The sequence below is a fragment of the Haematobia irritans genome, chromosome 4, assembly GCF_050003625.1.
Source record: "Haematobia irritans isolate KBUSLIRL chromosome 4, ASM5000362v1, whole genome shotgun sequence".
Taxonomy (NCBI): Eukaryota; Metazoa; Arthropoda; class Insecta; order Diptera; family Muscidae; genus Haematobia; species Haematobia irritans.
Genome location: NC_134400.1, coordinates 164,048,145 through 164,069,494, shown reverse-complemented (window position 1 = coordinate 164,069,494; position 21,350 = coordinate 164,048,145). Strand labels below are relative to the sequence as shown.

General features: G+C 31.7%; 1 protein-coding gene across 2 annotated transcripts in view; it reads right to left on the bottom strand.

The window, feature by feature from the left end:
- The window catches only part of Snmp2 (Sensory neuron membrane protein 2), a 691,945-nt gene that overhangs the window by 289,155 nt on the left and 381,440 nt on the right, over positions 1-21,350 (bottom strand). Inside the window, exon 4 of one of the 2 annotated variants that reach the window (XM_075305636.1) lies at positions 3,424-3,442. Coding sequence is in view for 1 of the 2 variants with exons in the window: in XM_075305634.1 (XP_075161749.1) it covers positions 3,327-3,380 (54 nt within the window). In the remaining variant the exon portion in view is untranslated. Of the gene's footprint in view, positions 1-3,326; positions 3,443-21,350 lie in introns of those variants that run through there. The other variant, XM_075305634.1, reaches the window with a different exon arrangement.

The window sequence follows — 21,350 nt, the reverse complement described above, 5'->3', positions numbered from 1 at the left end:
GTTTATTTTCATAAGGCAAATGGGCCTCAAAAATAAAATGAAGTTACACTCCAAAATGCCAAAAAATTTGGTATTGTTTTCCATAAAATTTTTAGGGGTCCAAATTTATTTGGCTTTTGATGGTCTCTTTAACAGGGCCCATATTCATAGCGCCATGAAAATTAGCCGCTAGAGCACACTTAAGGCTAATTCTCAATTTTGACTGAATGAAAACGAATCCAAACAGTTAGCTCCTTCAACTATGTACATAGGAGAAAGTCTTAAACCGCAGCAGATGGCCTGCCACCTTTGCCACTTTGGAATTGTTATAGTGCTGTCCCGCTCGAAGGCCTGCCACTTATTTTCCTTTGAATTCGCGGTAGCGCACTTTGGATCTATTTATAGGAAATAGTCTTAAACCTCGCCATCTTTACAAATTTGTGTTTGCGATAGCCCACATTGGACTCATAGGAGAAAACAGAAAGCGAAAATATGCCCACGTGAAAACGACGGAAAAGCACGGCTGCCACCCAAGCCAAAAATAATCTACCAACATTTGGAGAAAATTCTACCAAAAACTACCAAGCAAAAATTCTTATTTTAATTTCCATAGGAAATTTTATCAAAATTTAATTTCCATTGGAAATTTTATCAAAATTTAATTTCTATAGCAAATGTTTTCAAAATTTTATTTCTATAGAAAATTTTAATTCTATAGAAAATTATGTCAGAATTTTATTTCTAAAGAAAATTTTGTCCAAATTTTATTTCTATACAAAATTATGTCAACATTTTATTTCTATAGAAAATTATGTCAACATTTTATTTCTATAGAAAATTTTGTCAAAACTTTTTTTCCATAGAAAATTTTTTTCAAAATTTTATTTCTATAGAAAATTATGTCAGAATTTTATTTCTAAAGAAAATTTTGTCCAAATTTTATTTCTATACAAAATTATGTCAACATTTTATTTCTATAGAAAATTATGTCAACATTTTATTTCTATAGAAAATTTTGTCAAAACTTTTTTCCATAGAAAATTTTTTTCAAAATTTTATTTCTATAGAAAATTTTGTCAAAATTGTATTTCTATGGAAAATGGTGTCAAAATTTTATTTCTATAGAAAATGTTGCCAAAATTTTATTTCTATAGAAAATTTTGTTAAAATTTTATTTCTATAGAAAATTTTGTCAAAATTTTATTTCTATAGAAAATTTTGTCAAAATTTTATTTCTATAGAAATTTTATCAAAATTTTATTTCTATAGAAAATTTTGTCAAAATTTTATTTCTTTGGAAAATGCTGTCAAAATTTTATTTCTATAGAAAATGTTGCCAAAATTTTATTTCTATAGAAAATTTTGTTAAAATTTTATTTCTATAGAAAATTTTGTCAAAACTTTTTTTCTTCAGAAAATTTTGTCAAAACTTTTTTTCTTCAGAAAATTTTGTCAAAATTTTATTTCTTTGGAAAATGCTGTCAAACCTTTATTTCTATAGAAAATTTTGTCAAAATTTTATTTCTATAGAAAATTTTGTCAAAATTTTATTTCTATAGAAATTTTATCAACATTTTATTTCTATAGAAAATTTTAATTCTATAGAAAATTATGTCAACATTTTATTTCTATAGAAAATTGTGTCAAAATGTTATTTCTGTAGAAAATTTTGTCAAAACTTTTTTCCATAGAAAATTTTTTTTAAATTTTATTTCTATAGAAAATTATGTCAAAATTTAATTTCTATAGAAAATTTTGTCAAAATTTTATTTCTATGGAAAATGCTGTCAAAATTTTATTGCTATAGAAAATGTTGCCAAAATTTTATTTCTATAGAAAATTTTGTTAAAATTTTACTTCTATAGAAAATTTTGTCAAAATTTTATTTCAATAGAAAATTTTGTCAAAATTTTATTTCTATAGAAAATTTTGTCAAAATTTTATTTCTATAAAAAATTTTGTCAAAATGTTATATATATAGAAAATTTTTTGAAAACTTTTTTTCTTCAGAAAATTTTGCCAAAATTTTATTTCTATAGAAAAATTTGTTAAAATTTTATTTCTATAGAAAATTTTGTCAAAATTTTATTTCTATAAAAAATTTTGTCAAAACTTTTTTTCTTCAGAAAATTTTGTCAAAATTTTATTTCTTTGGAAAATGCTGTCAAACCTTTATTTCTATAGAAAATTTTGTTAAAATTTTACTTCTATAGAAAATTTTGTCAAAATTTTATTTCTATAGAAAAATTTGTTAAAATTTTATTTCTATAGAAAATTTTGTCAAAATTTTATTTCTATAGAAAATTTTGTCAAAACTTTTTTTCTTCAGAAAATTTTGCCAAAATTTTATTTCTATAGAAAATTTTAATTCTATAGAAAATTATGTCAACATTTTATTTCTATAGAAAATTGTGTCAAAATTTTATTTCTGTAGAAAATTTTGTCAAAACTTTTTTCCATAGAAATTTTTTTTTAAATTTTATTTCTATAGAAAATTATGTCAAAATTTAATTTCTATAGAAAATTTTGTCAAAATTTTATTTCTATGGAAAATGCTGTCAAAATTTTATTGCTATAGAAAATTTTGTCAAAATTTTATTTCTATAGAAAATTTTGTCAAAATTTTATTTCTATAGAAAATTTTGTCAAAATTTTATTTCTATAGAAAATTGTGTCAAAATTTTATTTCTGTAGAAAATTTTGTCAAAACTTTTTTTCATAGAAAATTTTTTCAAAATTTTATTTCTATAGAAAATTATTTCAAAATTTAATTTCTATAGAAAATTTTGTCAAAATTTTATTTCTATGGAAAATGCTGTCAAAATTTTATTTCTATAGAAAATGTTGCCAAAATTGGATTTATAATCTACCAAACAGTAAAAAATCTACCATTCTTGGTAGAATTCTAACAACTGTGGTAACCATTAGGACAATACCAAAACGGATATTTTCATTTGGAATATTGGAGTTTATAATTATAATGCAAACGGGCCCGAAATATATAATGAAGATACACCCCAAAAAGCATAAACATTTCATGTTGTTTGTTTTCAATGTTTTTGTTTTTTTGGGTCCTACCGCATTTAGATTTAGAGGCTCATTTACATTGTGCCTATATTTATAGGGTCAATTAATTTTTAGTTGAAATTAAGTAAATATATTAAATGGGAAAGGTACTAACAATAAAGTTTTTCCACCTAAAATTAAATCGATAAAGAAAATGGCAATGAAAATGTTAATAAATTTAAGTGATTGTTTTTGTGTTAGATTAAATATGTAATTGATTTTAATTAGTTTTATAATTGTGTTTTGTTTGTTTTTTCAAAATTAAATAGGATTTTACTTACAAAAATTATTTTTGATATTTTTTCTGTGTACCAGCATCCATACCAAAAACACATCGATATATTATTGTAGGATAATTTCTATGAATTTAACTCTCACCTTATAATCAACCAAATGTCTAAAATAAAAAAGAAAAATAGAAATGAGTAATATAAATAATAAAATACATATAAATATATTTAATAATCAGGCACTTTTAATCAAATAAAAGCAAATGATACCAATTTAATCATTCTTATTATTAGATGACAAAAAACAAAACAAACAAAAAATTAAAACCCACATTTATTGCAATGCTAGCCAGAAAATATCCAACACTTTCTGATTGTATTACCCATAGATTAATTCTATATATCCATAAAGAGATCTTAAATAAATATAAGCGGCGTTGTAATTTCAATACTTTTTTAATTTTTAAATATTTTTTTTTCTAAAAAAAAAGAGAACGCAAAACAAAAGATTAATTTTGAAAATAAAATGTTTTTAAACAATTTCAAAAAAATGTGTGTGTTATCTTTTCATGAAAACAAGTAAGTAAAGTCAAACGTTGAACGGGAACTATTGCATACACTGAAAGAACTTTAAAGGACTATGATAGCTCATGAAGAAACAAGTATATACAGCAGTAAGTTCGGCCGAGCCGAATCTTAAATACCCACCACCATGAATCAAATATAATAAAGGGTGATACGGTCAAAATTTGGTCAAGGGAAAACGCGTGCAAATCGGTGAAATCGTTTATTTAAAAAATCAAATTAAATTTCTTTTTCAAGTTCAATTAGTATAAAATTCAGGAAAAATATTCAGTTAGGCTTTCGCTTTTCCAAATCCGAATTGCCGGGCCTCACGCTTGACATCTGCCATCAGATTTTGTACAGCCACCTTGTCCACCTTCTTCGCCGCAGAAAGCCAGTTTGTCTTGAACTGCTGCTCGTCTTTAGCAGTTTTTTTTGGTCTTCTTTAGGTTCCGCTTGACTGCTGCCCAGTATTTCTCAATTGGGCGGAGCTCTGGCGTGTTGGGAGGGTTCTTGTCCTTGGGAACCACCTGCACGTTGTTGGCGGCGTACCGCTCCATGGCCTTTTTACCGTAATGGCAATATGCCAAATCCGGCAAAAACAGTACGGAACAACCGTGTTTCTTCAGGAAAGGCAGCAGACGTTTATTCAAACACTCTTTCACGTAAATTTCTTGGTTGACAGTCCCGGAAGCTATGAAAATGCTGCTTTTCAAGCCACAGGTACAGATGGCTTGCCAAACCAGATATTTCTTTGCGAACGTTGACAGTTTTATGTGCTTGAAAATATCTGCTACCTTTCCCCTTCCTTTTGCCGTATAAAACTCCTGTCCCGGAAGCTGCTTGTAGTCGGCTTTGACGTAGGTTTCGTCGTCCATTACCACGCAGTCAAACTTCGTCAGCATGGTCGTGTACAGCCTCCGGGATCGCGCTTTGGCCGTCGTATTTTGTTTATCATCGCGATTTGGAGTCACTACCTTCTTGTAAGTCGATAGTCCGGCTCGTTTTTTGGCTCGATGCACGGTTGTAGACGATACACCTAGCTTATTTGCGGCATCTCGGAGAGAGAGGTTAGGGTTTCGCTTGAAACTACCGGCAACTCTCTTTGTCGTCTCAGCGGCTTCCGGTTTTCGATTTCCCCCCGATCCAGACTTCCTGGCTGTCGACAATCATTCCCCAAACACTTTAATTACATTTGTAACGGTTGATTTGGCAACTTTTAGCGATTTTGCTAGCTTTGCGTGCGAGTAGCTCGGATTTTCGCGATGCGCGAGCAAAATTTTGATACGCTGCTCTTCTTGCTTGGACGGCATTTTGACAACTGAAGAGTGAATTCCAAAATCAAAACAGGAGCAACATTCTACATAGACACACACACACACCTTCAAAATGAGTGGTGTTCAGGTTTTTTAAATGCAAGATTGAAAGAAATACGTCAAGTTTATATTGACCAAATTTTGACCGTATCACCCTTTAGTTTACTTTGAAAACTCTTCGTCGTAGTGGGTTTCTTGATAATATATAGAATTTTAGGGGGTTTGATGACAAATTTTAGTTTCAGTTTCAAGCAATTTTCATGATCAATGCGCCTGTTATATCCTGAAGGAAATGTTTTTTTTTCTGGGGAATGAAATTTTAGACAAGCAAAGTTTTCTTTTGACACAAATTTTAGAGACAATCGTTGAATCGCTCATCAAAAATTTGGATTAGTTTGCTCTAAACAAAAATACGAAATACGATATGGACAATTTTCGACACACCTCTTTATGGTCCTAAAATACCTCTAGATTTCTAATTTCCGGCAAATTTTATAAAAACTACGGATTCTAGAAGCCCCAGAAATAAGGTCGGGAGATAGGTCTATATGGGGGCTATACCAAAACATGGTCCGATACTCACCATTTTTGGCACACCTATTTTTGATCTTAAAATACCTCTAGATTTTCACTTTCAAGCAAATTGGCTAGAAAATAGAGTTTCTAGAAGTAAAATCGGGAGATCGGTCTATATGGGGGTTATACCAAAAAATGGACCGATACATCTCAATTTCGGCACACCTATTTGTGGTCCCAAAATATCTCTAGATATTCACTTTCAAGCAAATCGGGTAATAAATACAGTTTATAGAAGCCCAAGAATAAAAATCGGGAGATCGATCTATATGGCGGCTATACCAAACCATGGACCGATACGGACCATTTTCGACACACCACTTAACGGTCCTAAAATACCTCTAGATTTTCAATTTCAGGCAAATCGGATAGAAAATACAGTTTCTAGACTCCCGAGAATCAAAATCGGGAGATCGGTCTATATGGGGCCTATACCAAAACATGGACCGATATGGACCGTTTTCTACACACCGCTTTACGGTCCCAAAATACTTCTAGATTTGCAATTTCAGGCAAATCGGATAGTAAATACAGTTTCGAGAAGCCCAAGAAGTAAACTCGGAAGATCGGTATATATGGGGGCTATACCAACACATGGACCGATGGGCACCATTTTCGGCACACCTTTTTATGATCCTCAAGTACCTTTAGATTTTCAATTTCAGGTAAATTGGATAACAACTACGGTTTTTATAAGCCCAAGACCCTAAATCGGGAAGTCGGTTTATATGGGGACTATATCAAAACGTGGACCGATATAGCCCATCTTCAAACTTGACTGCCTGCAAACAAAAAAACGAATCTGTGCCAAATTTCAGGACGATTGGGCCATTATTAAAGTCTGTAGCGTGATTACAACAGACAGACGGACAGACGGACATGCTTATATCGTCTTAGAATTTCTAAAGAATATATATATTGTTCAAGAATATATATATACTATATATAGTCGGTTATCGATATTTCGATGTGTTACACACGGAATGAAAAACTTATTATACCCCCATCACCATTCTATGGTGGTGGGCATAAGCGTAGGAAGGCCTCTGGGGAGGGGGCTTAGACCTCCCCCAGAAAAAATTTAGCCCCCCCCCAGAATTTGAAAACCTATTTACGATTTTACATTTTTATAAAAATTAAACAAGTATATACAACCGCACAAAGTTCCGCTAAAGACTTTCATGCACAATCGAATTACTTGGGTTGTGGTAGCAGTTGCCGATGGCAATGTTTGAAGTCTGATATTTATGAAATAGAGCTGTGATTGAACTTATGGTTTAGTTGACTCATAGACCAAGGAAGGTATAGACAACGAAAGTGAATTCACAGGGCTGTAGTTTGTCTGCACACCGTAGATGGCTCTTTTTCGTCTGCAATTGAGTGATTTTTAAATTTGGCTTTAATTTGTTTTCTTTCGTTTGTTCTTTTGATGAAACACCAAATATTGGAAAAACATGTAAAACTCTATACATTCACATCTTTGTTGTAATGCAAATTGACTGATTTGTACGGTAATTCTCGTTTTCCAAAAAGAAATTGAGTCACTTGACTGCGCAATTGAGTGGAATGACTGCGCACTGCAAATAAACAACACCATGGTGAATTATAAAGGTATGTCTCTATTTTAATTGGTCTATGGTTGACTAACTAACAGCATGTTTCTGCATGTCGAACGAGTTCAATCGATCGACTGAAATGCATAGAAACAGCTGTTTTTGGTTATAAATTCTACTGTTTGTTTCTATTTTAGGCGACATACAGAAACAGGTTGTAAAGCTCCTTTATTATATTGTTTAGTCTGGTTTAGTCATCTTAATTAAAAAATAGTAATTGGTATTAAAACTATTCTTCCATAAATTAATATCTTAATAATGCTGCAAAAAAGCGTCGCCAAAAAAGAAGTGAAAATGTTCTTTTTAGGTCCGGAAGTGGTGCAAAATGGGCGGAGAAGCGATGCATGTAATAGGAACTCGTCATAGAACGAATGTCCACCGTTTCAACAGCCGTTGCAATAAATTTGCATCACTTCTTACGGTGTGATTCGAATTCCGAGTTTTGAATGGGAATTAAAAAATTGTGTGATATTTTCCCAAATAAATAATTTTTATTTATTCGTTTTTTATTTGATTTTTGGTCGACCTTTTGTTAGAATTATATAAATATTTATAAAGACCTCGAGCTTCAAGAAACATTAATTTATAATAATTTTTATATTTTTTTATGATTTTTAATGCATTCTAACGCTTGTTTGAATATTTTCAAAAATTATTGATTTTTCTATAATGGATTTAGCATTTTTGTGGCAAAATTTTAATAATTTTTACCATCTTATTTATTCTTACTCTTTTTTTTAACTATTTGAAAAATTACGCATTAAAATATGAAAAAACTGAAGTAAAAAACTTCATGTGTAGTTAATATAATTAACTTCTTTGTGAGGACATTTTTGGAAGTGCTTTTAAAGTTGTGCCTTTAAAACAAATCCCAATTTTTTTGCTGGGAAAAGTGTGGAACTACTTCTAGTTGCTTTATTATATATTATTTTGATGTCTATTTTTGTATTCTTTTTTATGATATAAAACAATAATTGAACCTATAAGTTCAGTCTATAAATTTTTAGCTAGAGGGGCTATAGCCCCCCCTAGGAAAATTGTCTAGCTACGCTAATGGTGGTGGGTATAAAAAATCAGAGAAAAAAACAAATAAATTAAAATTCGTTTCCTACAATCAAGAACACAAAACTCATATTTAAAAGAAAATTGTATCTTAAATTTATTCTTACTTCAAAAATTTAAAGACAAAATCTTTGGAACCGGACATGCTTTTTTTCAGTGTACCCACAACCACAACTACTATCTGTGGCAATATGGTTGACGATTGGCGCATCTAAGCTATATTCCAATATATGGCCGGAAGATCGGCGAGACCGAATCTTAAATACCCATCACCATGGATTAACCCTCTAATGCCCCGATTTTTTTTGTTAGCTGATTAAATATTCAATATTAACGACGCAAAAGCAAGAAAACTAATCAAGAAAAAATTATATGGTAAAATTCAGTATATGCTGCAAAGACTTTTGAACAGGTTCAACTAACTTTTCTTTTTATTTTATTCATTTTTGTTGTCTTAAATGCCTAAATGCGGGATTGGGCATTAGAGGGTTAATTGAAATACATTGCTTTAAATATATGATATATGTTAACTACATCTAATTCTGAACCGATTTCAACCAAATTTTGGACACTCCACGATACTACCAATTTTCTTCTTTATGCAAAATATGAAGCAAATCAATGTGAAACTCTGTCCTCTGAGGTCTATTATGTTAAATCCATATCTGGGCAAATCAATCTGAAACTCTGGTGATCGGTATACTAGACGATGGGTCTCACACGGGTCTTCTTGGCGTTACATACATATGCACAAACCCTGTGGCATCGTAGACGTGATGAGTAACAAACAAGTATATACGGCCGTAAGTTCAGCCAGGCCGAATCTTATGTACCCTCCACCATGGATTGCGTAGAAACTTCTACGAAAGACTGTCATCCACAATCGAATTACTTGGGTTGTGGTATCTTAAAACTTCTTAACATCGTTTTCTAAATTGTGATTTAGTCCATACGTGGTATATATTAGAAAAAAAAGGTATGTATAGGTAAGTCTACAAATAATTACGAATCGATATGGACTTTTGCACGGTACGTAGAGAGCCAGAATTGAAATATGGGGGTCGATTATATGGGTGCTATATACACTTATGAACTTGATATGGACCAATTTTTTGTGATTGGGTATCGATTTATCTGAGGGCTATATATAACTATAGACCGTTATGGACTTAGTTAGGCATGGTTGTTAACGGCCATATACTAGCACAATGTACAAAATTTCAACTGACTCGGAGTGGCTCCAAAACCAAATATCGGGATCGGTTTATATGGGGCCTATATATGATTATGGACTGATATCGACCACTTTTGGCATGGTTGTTAAATATCATATACTACCACCACGTACCAAATTTCAACCAGATCGGACGAATTTTGCTTCTCCAAAAGGCACCGGAGGTCAAATCTGGAGATCGGTTTATATGGGGGCTATATATAATTATGGACTGATATGAACCAATTCCTGCATGGTTGTTGGATACCATATACTAACATCACGTACCAAATTTCAACCGAATCGGATGAATTTTGATCTTCCAAAGGGCTCCGGAGGACAAATCTGGGGATCGGTTTATATGGGCTATATATAATTATGGACCGATTTCGACCTATTTGTGCATGGGTGTTTGAGGCCATATATTAACACAACGTAACAATTTTCAACCGAATCAGATGAATTTTGGTCTTCCAAGAGGCTCCGGAGGTGAAATCTGGTGATCGGTTTGTATAGTGGCTATATATAATTATGGACCGATGTGGACCAATTTTTGCATGGTTGTTAGAGACCATATACTAACACCATGTACCAAATTTCAGCCGGATCGGATGAAATTTGCATCTCTTAGAGGCTCCGAAAGCCAAATCGGGGGATCGGTTTATATGGCGGCTATATATAATTATGGACCGATGTGGACCAATTTTTGCATGGTTGTTAGGACCATATACCAACAGCATGTACCAAATTTCAGCCGGATCGGATGAAATTTGCTTCTCTGCAAGCCAAATTTGGGGGTCCGTTTATATGGGGGCTATACGTAAAAGTGGACCGATATGGCCCATTTGCAATACCATCCGACCTACATCAATAACAACTACTTGTGCCCAGTTTCAAGTCGATAGCTTGTTTCGTTCGGAAGTTAGCGTGATTTCAACAGACGGACGGACGGACATGCTCAGATCGACTCAGAATTTCACCACGACCCAGAATATATATACTTTATGGGGTCTTAGAGCAATATTTCGATGTGTTACAAACGGAATGACAAAGTTAATATACCCCCATCCTATGGTGGAGGGTATAAAAACACAATGAATACCTATATGGAGGAGTTTATAAATGAGTATGAACCTACACAGAAAAAATTTCACGAAAATGTTTCCAATTAAAATCGTAATTGGCTTTTAAAAAAATATTCAATTAAAAATTTAATTGATTCAAAAATTTTTTTAATTGAAATAAAAATCAATCACACAAATTAATAGTATCAATTAAATATTTAATTGAACCAATTAATTTTTTAATTGACTGTCAATTAATTTTTTAATTGATACTATCATTTCTGTGATTGAAGACATTTCAATTAAAAAATTAGTTACCTATATGGAGGAGTTTATAAATGATTATGAACCTACACAGAAAAAAATTTCACGAAAATGTTTCCAATTAAAATCTTAATTGAGTTTTAAAAAATATTCAATTAAAAATTTAATTGATTAAAAAAATTGTTTAATTGAAATAAAAATCAATCACACAAATTAATAGTATCAATTAAATATTTAATTGGATCAATTAATTTTATAATTGACTGTCAATTAATTTTTTAATTGATACTATCATTTCTGTGATTGAAGACATTTCAATTGAAAAATTAATTGGATCAATTAATTTCGTGATTGAATCCGAAAAAAAAATTTTGTGTGTATGTGAACCAATTTCCACGTGGTAATTTGATCGCCAAATTTCAAGCGGTTTGTATGAAATTTGTTCCTCCATGAGGATCGAGGAAGTGAATTGCGGTGATCGGTTTATATGAGGGCTACAAATAATTTGGAACGGTAAGGACCAATTTTTGAAAGGATATTACGGGGCGAATATTTATATCAAATACCAAAGTTCAACCGAATCGGACCTCCACAGAGAGTTAAATCTAGTTATCGTCTATATGAAATTTTAAGCAAATCGGAGAACTTAAGTCCAATTTGCAAAAAAATAAGTCAAGGTCCCTTATGAAGATCGGTTCAATATTATATGCACAAGAGCAAACGACGTAAGACGAGTGCCCAAAAGCGGACATAATATTAGTTGAAATAATATTGTTCTCACCCACACTAAGTTGTACTAAGTTTCTGGTTGAATCAGGACTACTAGGTTGGGTTTCCGTTCCGTTTATCTAATATTGTATGGTTGCGCAGTGTTTTCAATAAATTTCGGAAAATACCAAATAAAATGATTCTCTTGACAAAACGGACACGTTTCATTGTTTTAATTCGGATTTCAGGAAGATAGTTTAGAATCGAACTTATTTTTACCTCCGGAGTAATGTGCTTTTTGTGTGACCTTTGTTCGAATACTTTTGAGAAATTTGCTATTATCTGCTTTTTATACCCTTCATCACTACTGTGGTACAGGGTATAATAAGTTTGTGCATTTGTATGTAACGCCAAGAAGGAAAAGTCTGAGACCCATCGTTTAGCATACCGATCGTCTTAGAATAAAATTCTGAGTCGATTTAGCGATGTCCGTCTGTCTGTCTGGCTGTCTGTCTGTCCGTCTGTCTGTCTGTCTGTCTGTCTGTTCATGTATTTTTGTGCGCAAAGTACAGGTCGCAGTTTAAGTCCGATCGTCCTCAAATTTGGCATAGGGTCGTCTTTTGGGACAAAGACAATCGCTATTGATTTTAGAAAAAATCGGTTCAGATTTAGATATAGCTGTCATATATATTTATCCCAGATCTGGTCATAATTGTCGTGTTTATCAACCGATGTTCTTCAAATTCAGTACATCCGAATATTTTATGAGTCTCGAAAAACTTGCAAAATATCAGCTAAATCGGTTCAGATTTAGATATAGCTCCCATATATATCTTTCGTCCGATTTAGACTCATATGACCACAGAGGCCTAAGGTTACTACCGATTTTCGCGAAATTTTGCATAAAGAGTAGAATTGACATTCTACCAATGCTTGGTAAATTTAATTGAAATCGGTTCAGATTTAGATATAGCTCCCATATATATCTTTCGTCCGATTTAGATTCATATGACCACAGAGGCCAAAGTTTACTACCGATTTACGTGAAATTTTGCATAAAGAGTAGAATTGACATTCTACCAATGCTTGGTAAATTTGATTGAAATCGGTTCAGATTTAGATATAGCTCCCATATATATCTTTCGTCCGATTATATGGCCTCAAAAGCCAGAGTTTTGCCGTGATATAGTTCAAATTTTGCACAAGGAGTACGTTTAATAGTATCGATAAGTGTACCAAATTTGGTTGAAATCGGTTCAAATTTAGATATAGCTCCCATATATATCTTTCGTCCGATTTGAACTTATATGGTCTCAAAAGCCAGAGTTTTGTCGTGAATTGGTTCAAATTTTGCACAAGGAGCACGTTTAACAGTATCGGTAAGTGTGCCAAATTTGGTTGAAATCGGTTCAGATTTAGATATAGCTACCATATATATCTTTCGCTCGATTTAGTCTCAAATTACCACGGGGGCCAAAGTTAAACTCCCATGAACGTGAAATTTTGCAGAGATAACAGAATTATTATTCTAACTATACATGTCAAATTTAGTCGAAATCGGTTCAGATTATATATAGCTCCCGTTATATGTACACCAGAGTTGGGAAAATATGGTAAACTATTGCATATTTTAGACCCATTTTGGTCCTCCAATTGACTGCATAGTTTCCACGGAGAATATATTTAATATGATATTTAAGTGTGTCAAGTTTGATCTAATTTGGTTCAGAATTAGATAAAGCATCCATATATTCGTTTTTCCGGTTTATACAAATATGGCCAAAATTCGCACACTTTACATAGTCATATCCTACACACTGTAATGCCAGACTTTCCACAGAACGGTTGAGTTTTAAATAAGGCTCCAAGTCGCCCGACTTGACCAAATAATATATCACAACCCACACTTGACCACATATCTTGGCAAGATCTAGCCAATATCCTTGTAAACTCGTCACTGCTGAGTAGCAAAAATTGTAAATGTTACTCAAATTGTCCTATGTCTCGAATACATAAGTATCGCCTGATAAATCGCAAATGCTTTTTTGTACAATTGCCTCAAAAATTCTCTCGCTTCATATTTCCCATATTTTTTATACCCACCACCATAGAATGGTGACGGGGGTATAATAAGTTTGTCATTCCGTTTGTAACACATCGAAATATCGATTTCCGACTATATAAAGTATATATATTCTTGATCAGGGAGAAATTCTAAGACGATATAACGATGTCCGTCTGTCCGTCTGTCTGTCTGTTGTAATCACGCTACAGTCTTCAATAATGAAGCAATCGTGCTGAAATTTTGCACAAACTCGTCTTTTGTCTGCAGGCAGGTTAAGTTCGAAGATGGGCTATATCGGTCCAGGTTTTGATATAGTCCCCATATAAACCGACCTCCCGATTTGGGGTCTTGGGCTTATAGAAATCGTAGTTTTTATCCAATTTGCCTGAAATTTGAAATCTAGAAGTATTTTATGACCATAAAGAGGTGTGCGAAAAATGGTGAGTATCGGTCCATGTTTTAGTATAGACCCATATAGACCGATCTCCCGATTTTACTTCTTGGGCTTATAGAAACCGCAGTTTTTAATTAATTTACCTGAAATTGGAAATCTAGAGGTATTGTAGGACCACAAATACGTGTGCCAAAAATTGTGAGTATCGGTCCATATTTTGGTATAGCCCCCATATAGACCGATCTCCCGATTTTATTTCTTGAGCTTATTGAAACCGCAGTTTTTATTCAATTTACCTGAAATTGGAAATCTAGAGGTATTGTAGGACCACAAATACGTGTGCCAAACATGGTGAGTATCGGTCCATGTTTTGGTATAGCCTCCATATAGACCGATCTCCCGATTTTATTTCTTGGGCTTATAGAAACCGCAGTTTTTATTCAATTTACCTGAAATTGGAAATCTAGAGGTATTGTAGGACCACAAATACGTGTACCAAAAATTGTGAGTATCGGTCCATATTTTGGTATGGTCCCCATATAAAACGACCTCCCGATTTGGGGTCTTGGGTTTATAGAAACCGTAGTTTTTATCCAATTTGTCTGAAATTGTAAATCTAGAGGTATTTTGGGACCATAAAGAGGTGTGCCGAAAATGGTGAGTATCGGTCCATATTTTGGTATAGCCCCCATATAGACCGATTTCACGATTTTACTTCTTGGGCTTCTAGAATCCGAAGTTTTTACCCTATTTGCCTGAAATTGGAAATCTAGAGGTATTTTCGGGTCATAAAGAGGTGTGCCGAAAGCGGTGAGTATCGGTCCATATTTTAGTATAGCTCCCATCAGAACGATCTCCCGATTTAACTCCTTGGGTTTCTAGAAACCGTAGTTTTTATCTGATTTGCCTGAAATTGCAAATACTGATCATGAAAATTGCTTGAAACTCAATGTAAAATTTCCAGATTTTACTTCTACAGATTTAAGATTTCAAATCAAGACATTATTTTATAATTTTCTTGCACACTTACAAGAGATGTTAATGATTCCTCTAAAACTCAAACAAAAATGGTTCTTATAAATCCAGAATCTGATATAGTCCTCATAGGTGAAATCTTTAAATTTATCTTCGGGAAGTGTCCTCAAGTCCTCAAGCCCTCCTGAAATTTCAAAGGAAACCCTAATATTTGGTTCATGGTGGTGGGTATTTAAGATTCGGCCCGGCCGAACTTACTGCTGTATATACTTGTTATACCCTCCATCATAGGATGGGGGTATATTAACTTTGTCATTCCGTTTGTAACACATCGAAATATTGCTCTAAGACCCCATAAAGTATATATATTCTGGGTCGTGGTGAAATTCTGAGTCGATCTAAGCATGTACGTCCGTCCGTCCGTCTGTTGAAATCACGCTAACTTCCGAAAGAAACAAGTTATCGACTTTAAACTTTGCACAAGTAGTTGTTATCGATGTAGGTCGGATGGTATTGAAAATGGGCCATATCGGTCCACTTTTACGTATAGCCCCCATATAAAGGGACCCTCAGATTTGGCTTGTGGAGCCTCTAACAGAAGCATATTTCATCCGATCCGGCTGAAATTTGGTATGTGGTGTTGGTATATGGTCTCTAACCACCATGCAAAAATTGGTCCACATCGGTGTATAATTATATATAGCCCCCATATAAACCGATCCCCAGATTTAGCTTGTGGAGCCTAAAAGAGAAGCAAATTTCATCCGATCCGGCTGAAATTTGGTACATGGTGTTGGTATATGGTCTCTAACAACCGTGCAAAAATTGGTTCATATCGGTTCATAATTATATATAGCCCCCATATAAACCGATCCCCAGATTTGGCTTGTGGAGCCTCTAAGAGAAGCATATTTCATCCGCTCCGGCTGAAATTTGGTACATGGTGTTGGTATATGGTCTCTAACAATCATGAAAAAGTTGGTCCACATCGGTCCATAATTATATATAGCCCCCATACAAACCGATCCTCAGATTTGGCTTGCGGAGCCTCAAAGAGAAGCAAATTTCATCCGATCCGGCTGAAATTTGGTACATGATGTTGGTATATGGCCTCTACCAACCGTGCCATAATTAGTCCATAAATATATATAACCCCCATATAAACCGTTCTCCAGATTCGACCTCCGGAGCCTCTTAGAGAAGCAAAATTCATCCGATCCGGTTCAAATGTGGAACGTGATGTTAGTATATGGCCGCTAACCGCCATACCAAAATTGGTGCATATCGGCCTATAGTTATATATAGCCAATCCCCAATCACACAAAAATTGGTCCATATCGGTTCATAATCATGGTTGCCACTCGAGTCAAAAATAATCTACCAAAATTATATTTCTACAGAAAATTTTGTTAAAATTTTATTTCTATAGAAAATTTTGTTAAAATTTTATTTCTATAGAAAATTGTGTTAAAATTTCATTTCTATTGGAAATTTTGTCAAAACTTTATTTCTATAGAAAATTTTGTCAAAATTTTATTTCTATAGAAAATTTTGTCAAAATTTTATTTTTATGGAAAATTTTGTTAAAATTTTATTTCTAAAAATTTTGTTAATTTAATATATACCACGTATGGACTTACTTACAATTTAGAAGACGGTGTTAGGAAGTCTTAATATACCATGCCATCGGCAAGCGTTACCGCAACCCAAGTAATTCGATTGTGGATGGCAGTGTTTAGAAGAAGTTTCTACACAATCCATGGTGTAGGGTACATAAGCTTCGACTTGGCCGAACTTACGGCCGTATATACTTGTTTTAATAATGGGCTCAATATTAGTGGCGCAAAATCAACTATAACCAGTGTTGCCAGAATTAGGGGAAATTCCTTACAGTTAGGTTTTTTCTAATATTTAGCGTCTTGTAAGAACGCAGGAGCACAATGTAGGGTATTTTTCACTCAACACAATTATTACTAATTTTTACATTTTGGTGGCTCTGGAGGAGGAAATTAGAATGATCTTTAACAATGCGTGGTAACCACGGTTACCACTCGTGCCACAAAAAATCTACCAAAATTTGAAGAAAATCTTACCACAAATTTACCAAGCAAATACTTCTATAGAACATTTTGCCAAAATTGTATTCCTGCAGAAAATTTTTCAAAATGTTATTTCTTTAGAAAATGTTGTCAAAATTTTATTGCTATAGAAAATTTTGTCAAAATGTTATGTCTATAGTAAATTTCGTCAAAATTGTATTTCTATAGATTTTTTTTCTGAAAACTTTTATTTCTATTTTATATAGCATCTTATTTATAGAAACTTTTTTCCAAAATTTTATTTCTATAGAGATTTAATCTACCAAAACATTAAGTATTCTACTAATCTACCAAACAGAAAAAAGCTTATATAACCATTGTTGTTTTGTAAAGTTTGTTTAAATTGAACGAATAATATTGTAGGGGATTTTTTTTTTTTGAATTTAGGGAAAGTAGGGAACTTTTTTCCTTGTTGGGTAAACTGAAAATTTTCCCTGGCAACAATGACTATAGCTCCTAATATCAAATATTTTTGTTCAGATTGAGACAAAACACCCTTAATTAAATCTTAAATATGGAACTGCGGTTTATCTCCCAAACCTATATCAATGTTACCCCACAAAAGCTTATGTTTACTAATTCAGTAGGGGTGGTTTAGGGTATGATATAGTCGGCCCCGCCCGACTTTCTACTTTACTCACTTGTTTTATTATCGTACTGAATGTATACATAACCCACCAAAAAAAATTGGAAGTTCTTCCAGAGGCACAACTTTAAAAGCACTTTCAAAAGATATACTCCCAAAGATGTTCTTTATTTCAGGAAGTTCGTTTAATTCAATTATTTATAACTCGATATTTTTCTTATTTTTAATAAGTAAATTTAATTTTTTGTTTCAAAAAGGTTAAAAACAGAGTAAGCTTTAATAAATTGGTACAAATTATTGAAATTTTGTCGAAAAAAATTCAAAATCCATTCAAGAAATATTGCGAATTTTTCAAAATATTTTAACTCAAACGTTTCCGACAAGCGTTAGAAGGCATTAAAAACTTAAAAAAAATTTAATAATTTGTTTGTCAAAATATGACAACATTTTTTAATTCACATCCAAAACACTGAATTTGAATCATAGAGTAAGAAGTGATGCAAATTCAGTGCAACGGCTGTTGAAAAGGTGGACATCCGTCCTACGACAAGCCCATGTTAAATTCATCGCTTCTGCGCCAATTTGGCACTACTTCCAAAAAAAAAAAAACACTTTCACTACTTTTTTGGCGACGCTTTTTTTACTGGAAAGTTTATGATTATTAAGCCGTGTCTTTTTCCTTGGCTTTTCTAGATATTGTGCTTGAAGCGATAGTTTTACATTGAAAATTATTAAACTCATTAGACTTTCATCACGTTCCAATTTATTTACATTTTCAGTTGACTTCTTGATATTGTTTTCGTTCACATGGAAAAATAAAAACATAAAACGGAGAATGGCAAATAGCCATAATACGGACCATATAGACATCACAAGGTTTAAACATATGTTTTTGCCTCTAACTACGGAAATGTTGCTAAGTTTAGGGATTGCAGACACAATCAAAAATTTACAGGATATGTCACATAACTCTAAAGGAAATTCGAATTAGCTAACGTAATTGAATCACGGTTGCCACTCGTGTCAAAAATAATCTTATCATAATTTGAAGAAAATTTTACCAAAAATCTCTCAAATTAAAAAAATATATATTTTGAAGTTTTTCATCAAACTTTTGTCAAAAATTTAATTTCTATAGAAAATTTTGTCAAAATTTTATTTCTATAGAAAATTTTGTCAAAATTTTATTTCTATAGAAAATTTTGTGAAAAAAATGTTGTAAAAATTTTATTTCTATAGAAAATTTTGTCAACATTTTATTTCTATAGAAAATTTTGTCAAAATTTTATTTCTATAGAAAAGTTTGTAAAAATTGAATACTACAGAAAATTTTGTGAAAATTTTATTTCTATGGAAAATTTTTTCAAAATTTTATTTCAATAGAAAATGTTGTCAAAATTGTATTTCTATAGAAAATTGTATTTCTATAGAAAATTTTGTGAAAATTTTATTTCTATAGAAAATTTTGTTAAAATTTTATTTCTATAGAAAATTTTGTCAAAATTTTATTTCTATAGAAAATTTTGTTAAAATTTTATTTCTATAGAAAATTTTGTTAAGATTTTATTTCTATAGAAAATTTTGTCAAAATTTTATTTCTATAGAAAATTTTGTCAAAATTTTATTTCTATAGAAAAGTTGGTAAAAATTGAATACTACAGAAAATTTTGTGAAAATTTTATTTCTATGGAAAATTTTTTCAAAATTTTATTTCAATAGAAAATGTTGTCAAAATTGTATTTCTATAGAAAATTGTATTTCTATAGAAAATTTTGTGAAAATTTTATATCTATAGAAAATTTTGTTAAAATTTTATTTCTATAGAAAATTTTGTTAAGATTTTATTTCTATAGAAAATTTTGTCAAAATTTTATTTCTATGGAAAATGTCAAAATTTTATTTCTATAGAAAATTTTGTAAAAATTGAATTCTATAGAAGATTTTGTGAAAATTTTATTTCTATGGAAAATTTTGTCAAAATTTTATTTCTATAGAAAATGTTGTCAACATTTTCAATTTTGTCAAAATATTATTTCTATAGAAAATTTTGTCAAAATTTTAGTTCTATAGAAAATTTTGTCAAAATTTTATTTCTAGAGAAAATTTTGTCAACATTTTATTTCTATAGAAAATTTTGTCAAAATTATATTTCTATAGAACATTTTGTAAAAATTTTATTTCTATAGAAAATTGTGTCAAAATTTTATTTCTATAGAAAATTTTGTCAAAATTTTATTTCTATAGAAAATTTTGTCAAAATTTTATTTCTATGGAAAATTATGTCTAAATTTTATTTCTGTAGAAAATTTTGTCAAAATTTTATTTCTATAGAAAATTTTGTCAAAATTTTATTTCTATAGAAAATTTTGTCAATATTTTATTTCTATAGAAAATTTTGTCAAAATTTTATTTCTGTAGAAAATTTTGTCAAAATTTTATTTCTATGGAAAATTTTGTCAAAATTTTATTTCTATAGAAAATGTTGTCAAAATTTTATTTCTATAGAAAATTTTGTCAAAATTTTATTTCTATAGAAAATTTTGTCAAAATGTTATTTTTATAGAAAATTTTGTCAAAATTTTATTTCTACTGAAAATGTTGAATTAGCTCTTAGTTGGAGAGAAATATTTTGAGAATTCTACCAATCTACCAAACAGTAAAATATTTACTATTTTTGGTAGAATTCTACCAACTGCGGCAACCGGGAATTGAATACGAAAAAAATTTATGTGGAAGTAGTACAGGGGATTTCGAAATCCAGGCGAAATCTACCTTGAGAAGATATTGGATATAATGTGGATGTAGTATTACGATATCTTCAAATTCTCTATGCGAAATCCCTAACTCTAGTACTGTTATCATTGTCATTTGCTGGTGCTGTTGGCCATAATGACCGCCAAAAGATACTTGACATCATAAGGCACTCACTCACAAACGTACGTAGTCACTTATATGATGTGTGTCCTTTAACTTCACAATAGGCGCCCATGCTGTATAAAAACACAGCACTTTTCTCACACACACACACACACACTGATACTCAAACCCATCTCTCTTTAGATACACTATGCCATGAGCGGATATTTACTACAGACAAAATAGACTCAATGACAACATGTTCGAGAGGACGTTTCATAATGCGAATGTTTGTGTGTCAATCAATTTATATGATAGCAGTATATGTGTGTGTGTAAATGAAAAAGTATTTATAAATGTACAGTGGGTAATTAAGGTTTATATTGCGTCTTTAGCTAAAATACAACTCAACCTTTTCTTGGTTTCACATATCGAGGAAACGATTAGAATTCGTACGGATTAGTCTTATTTGCGAGATTTGCAAGATAATTTATGTTCGAACAAGTAAGGTAGGTCTAAAGTCGGGTGGCGCCGACTATATTGTACTCTGTTCCACTTTGTAGACCAACATTTTCGGTATCATCTGAAGACCTTAATATGTCTGAAACATAAATTTTCAAAATATTAACTTGGAAAAAATTTGGCACATACGCGTAGAGAAAATCAAATAAGAGCATATATGGTTGAAATATGTATAGGGGTTTTGGTAACATATTTGGC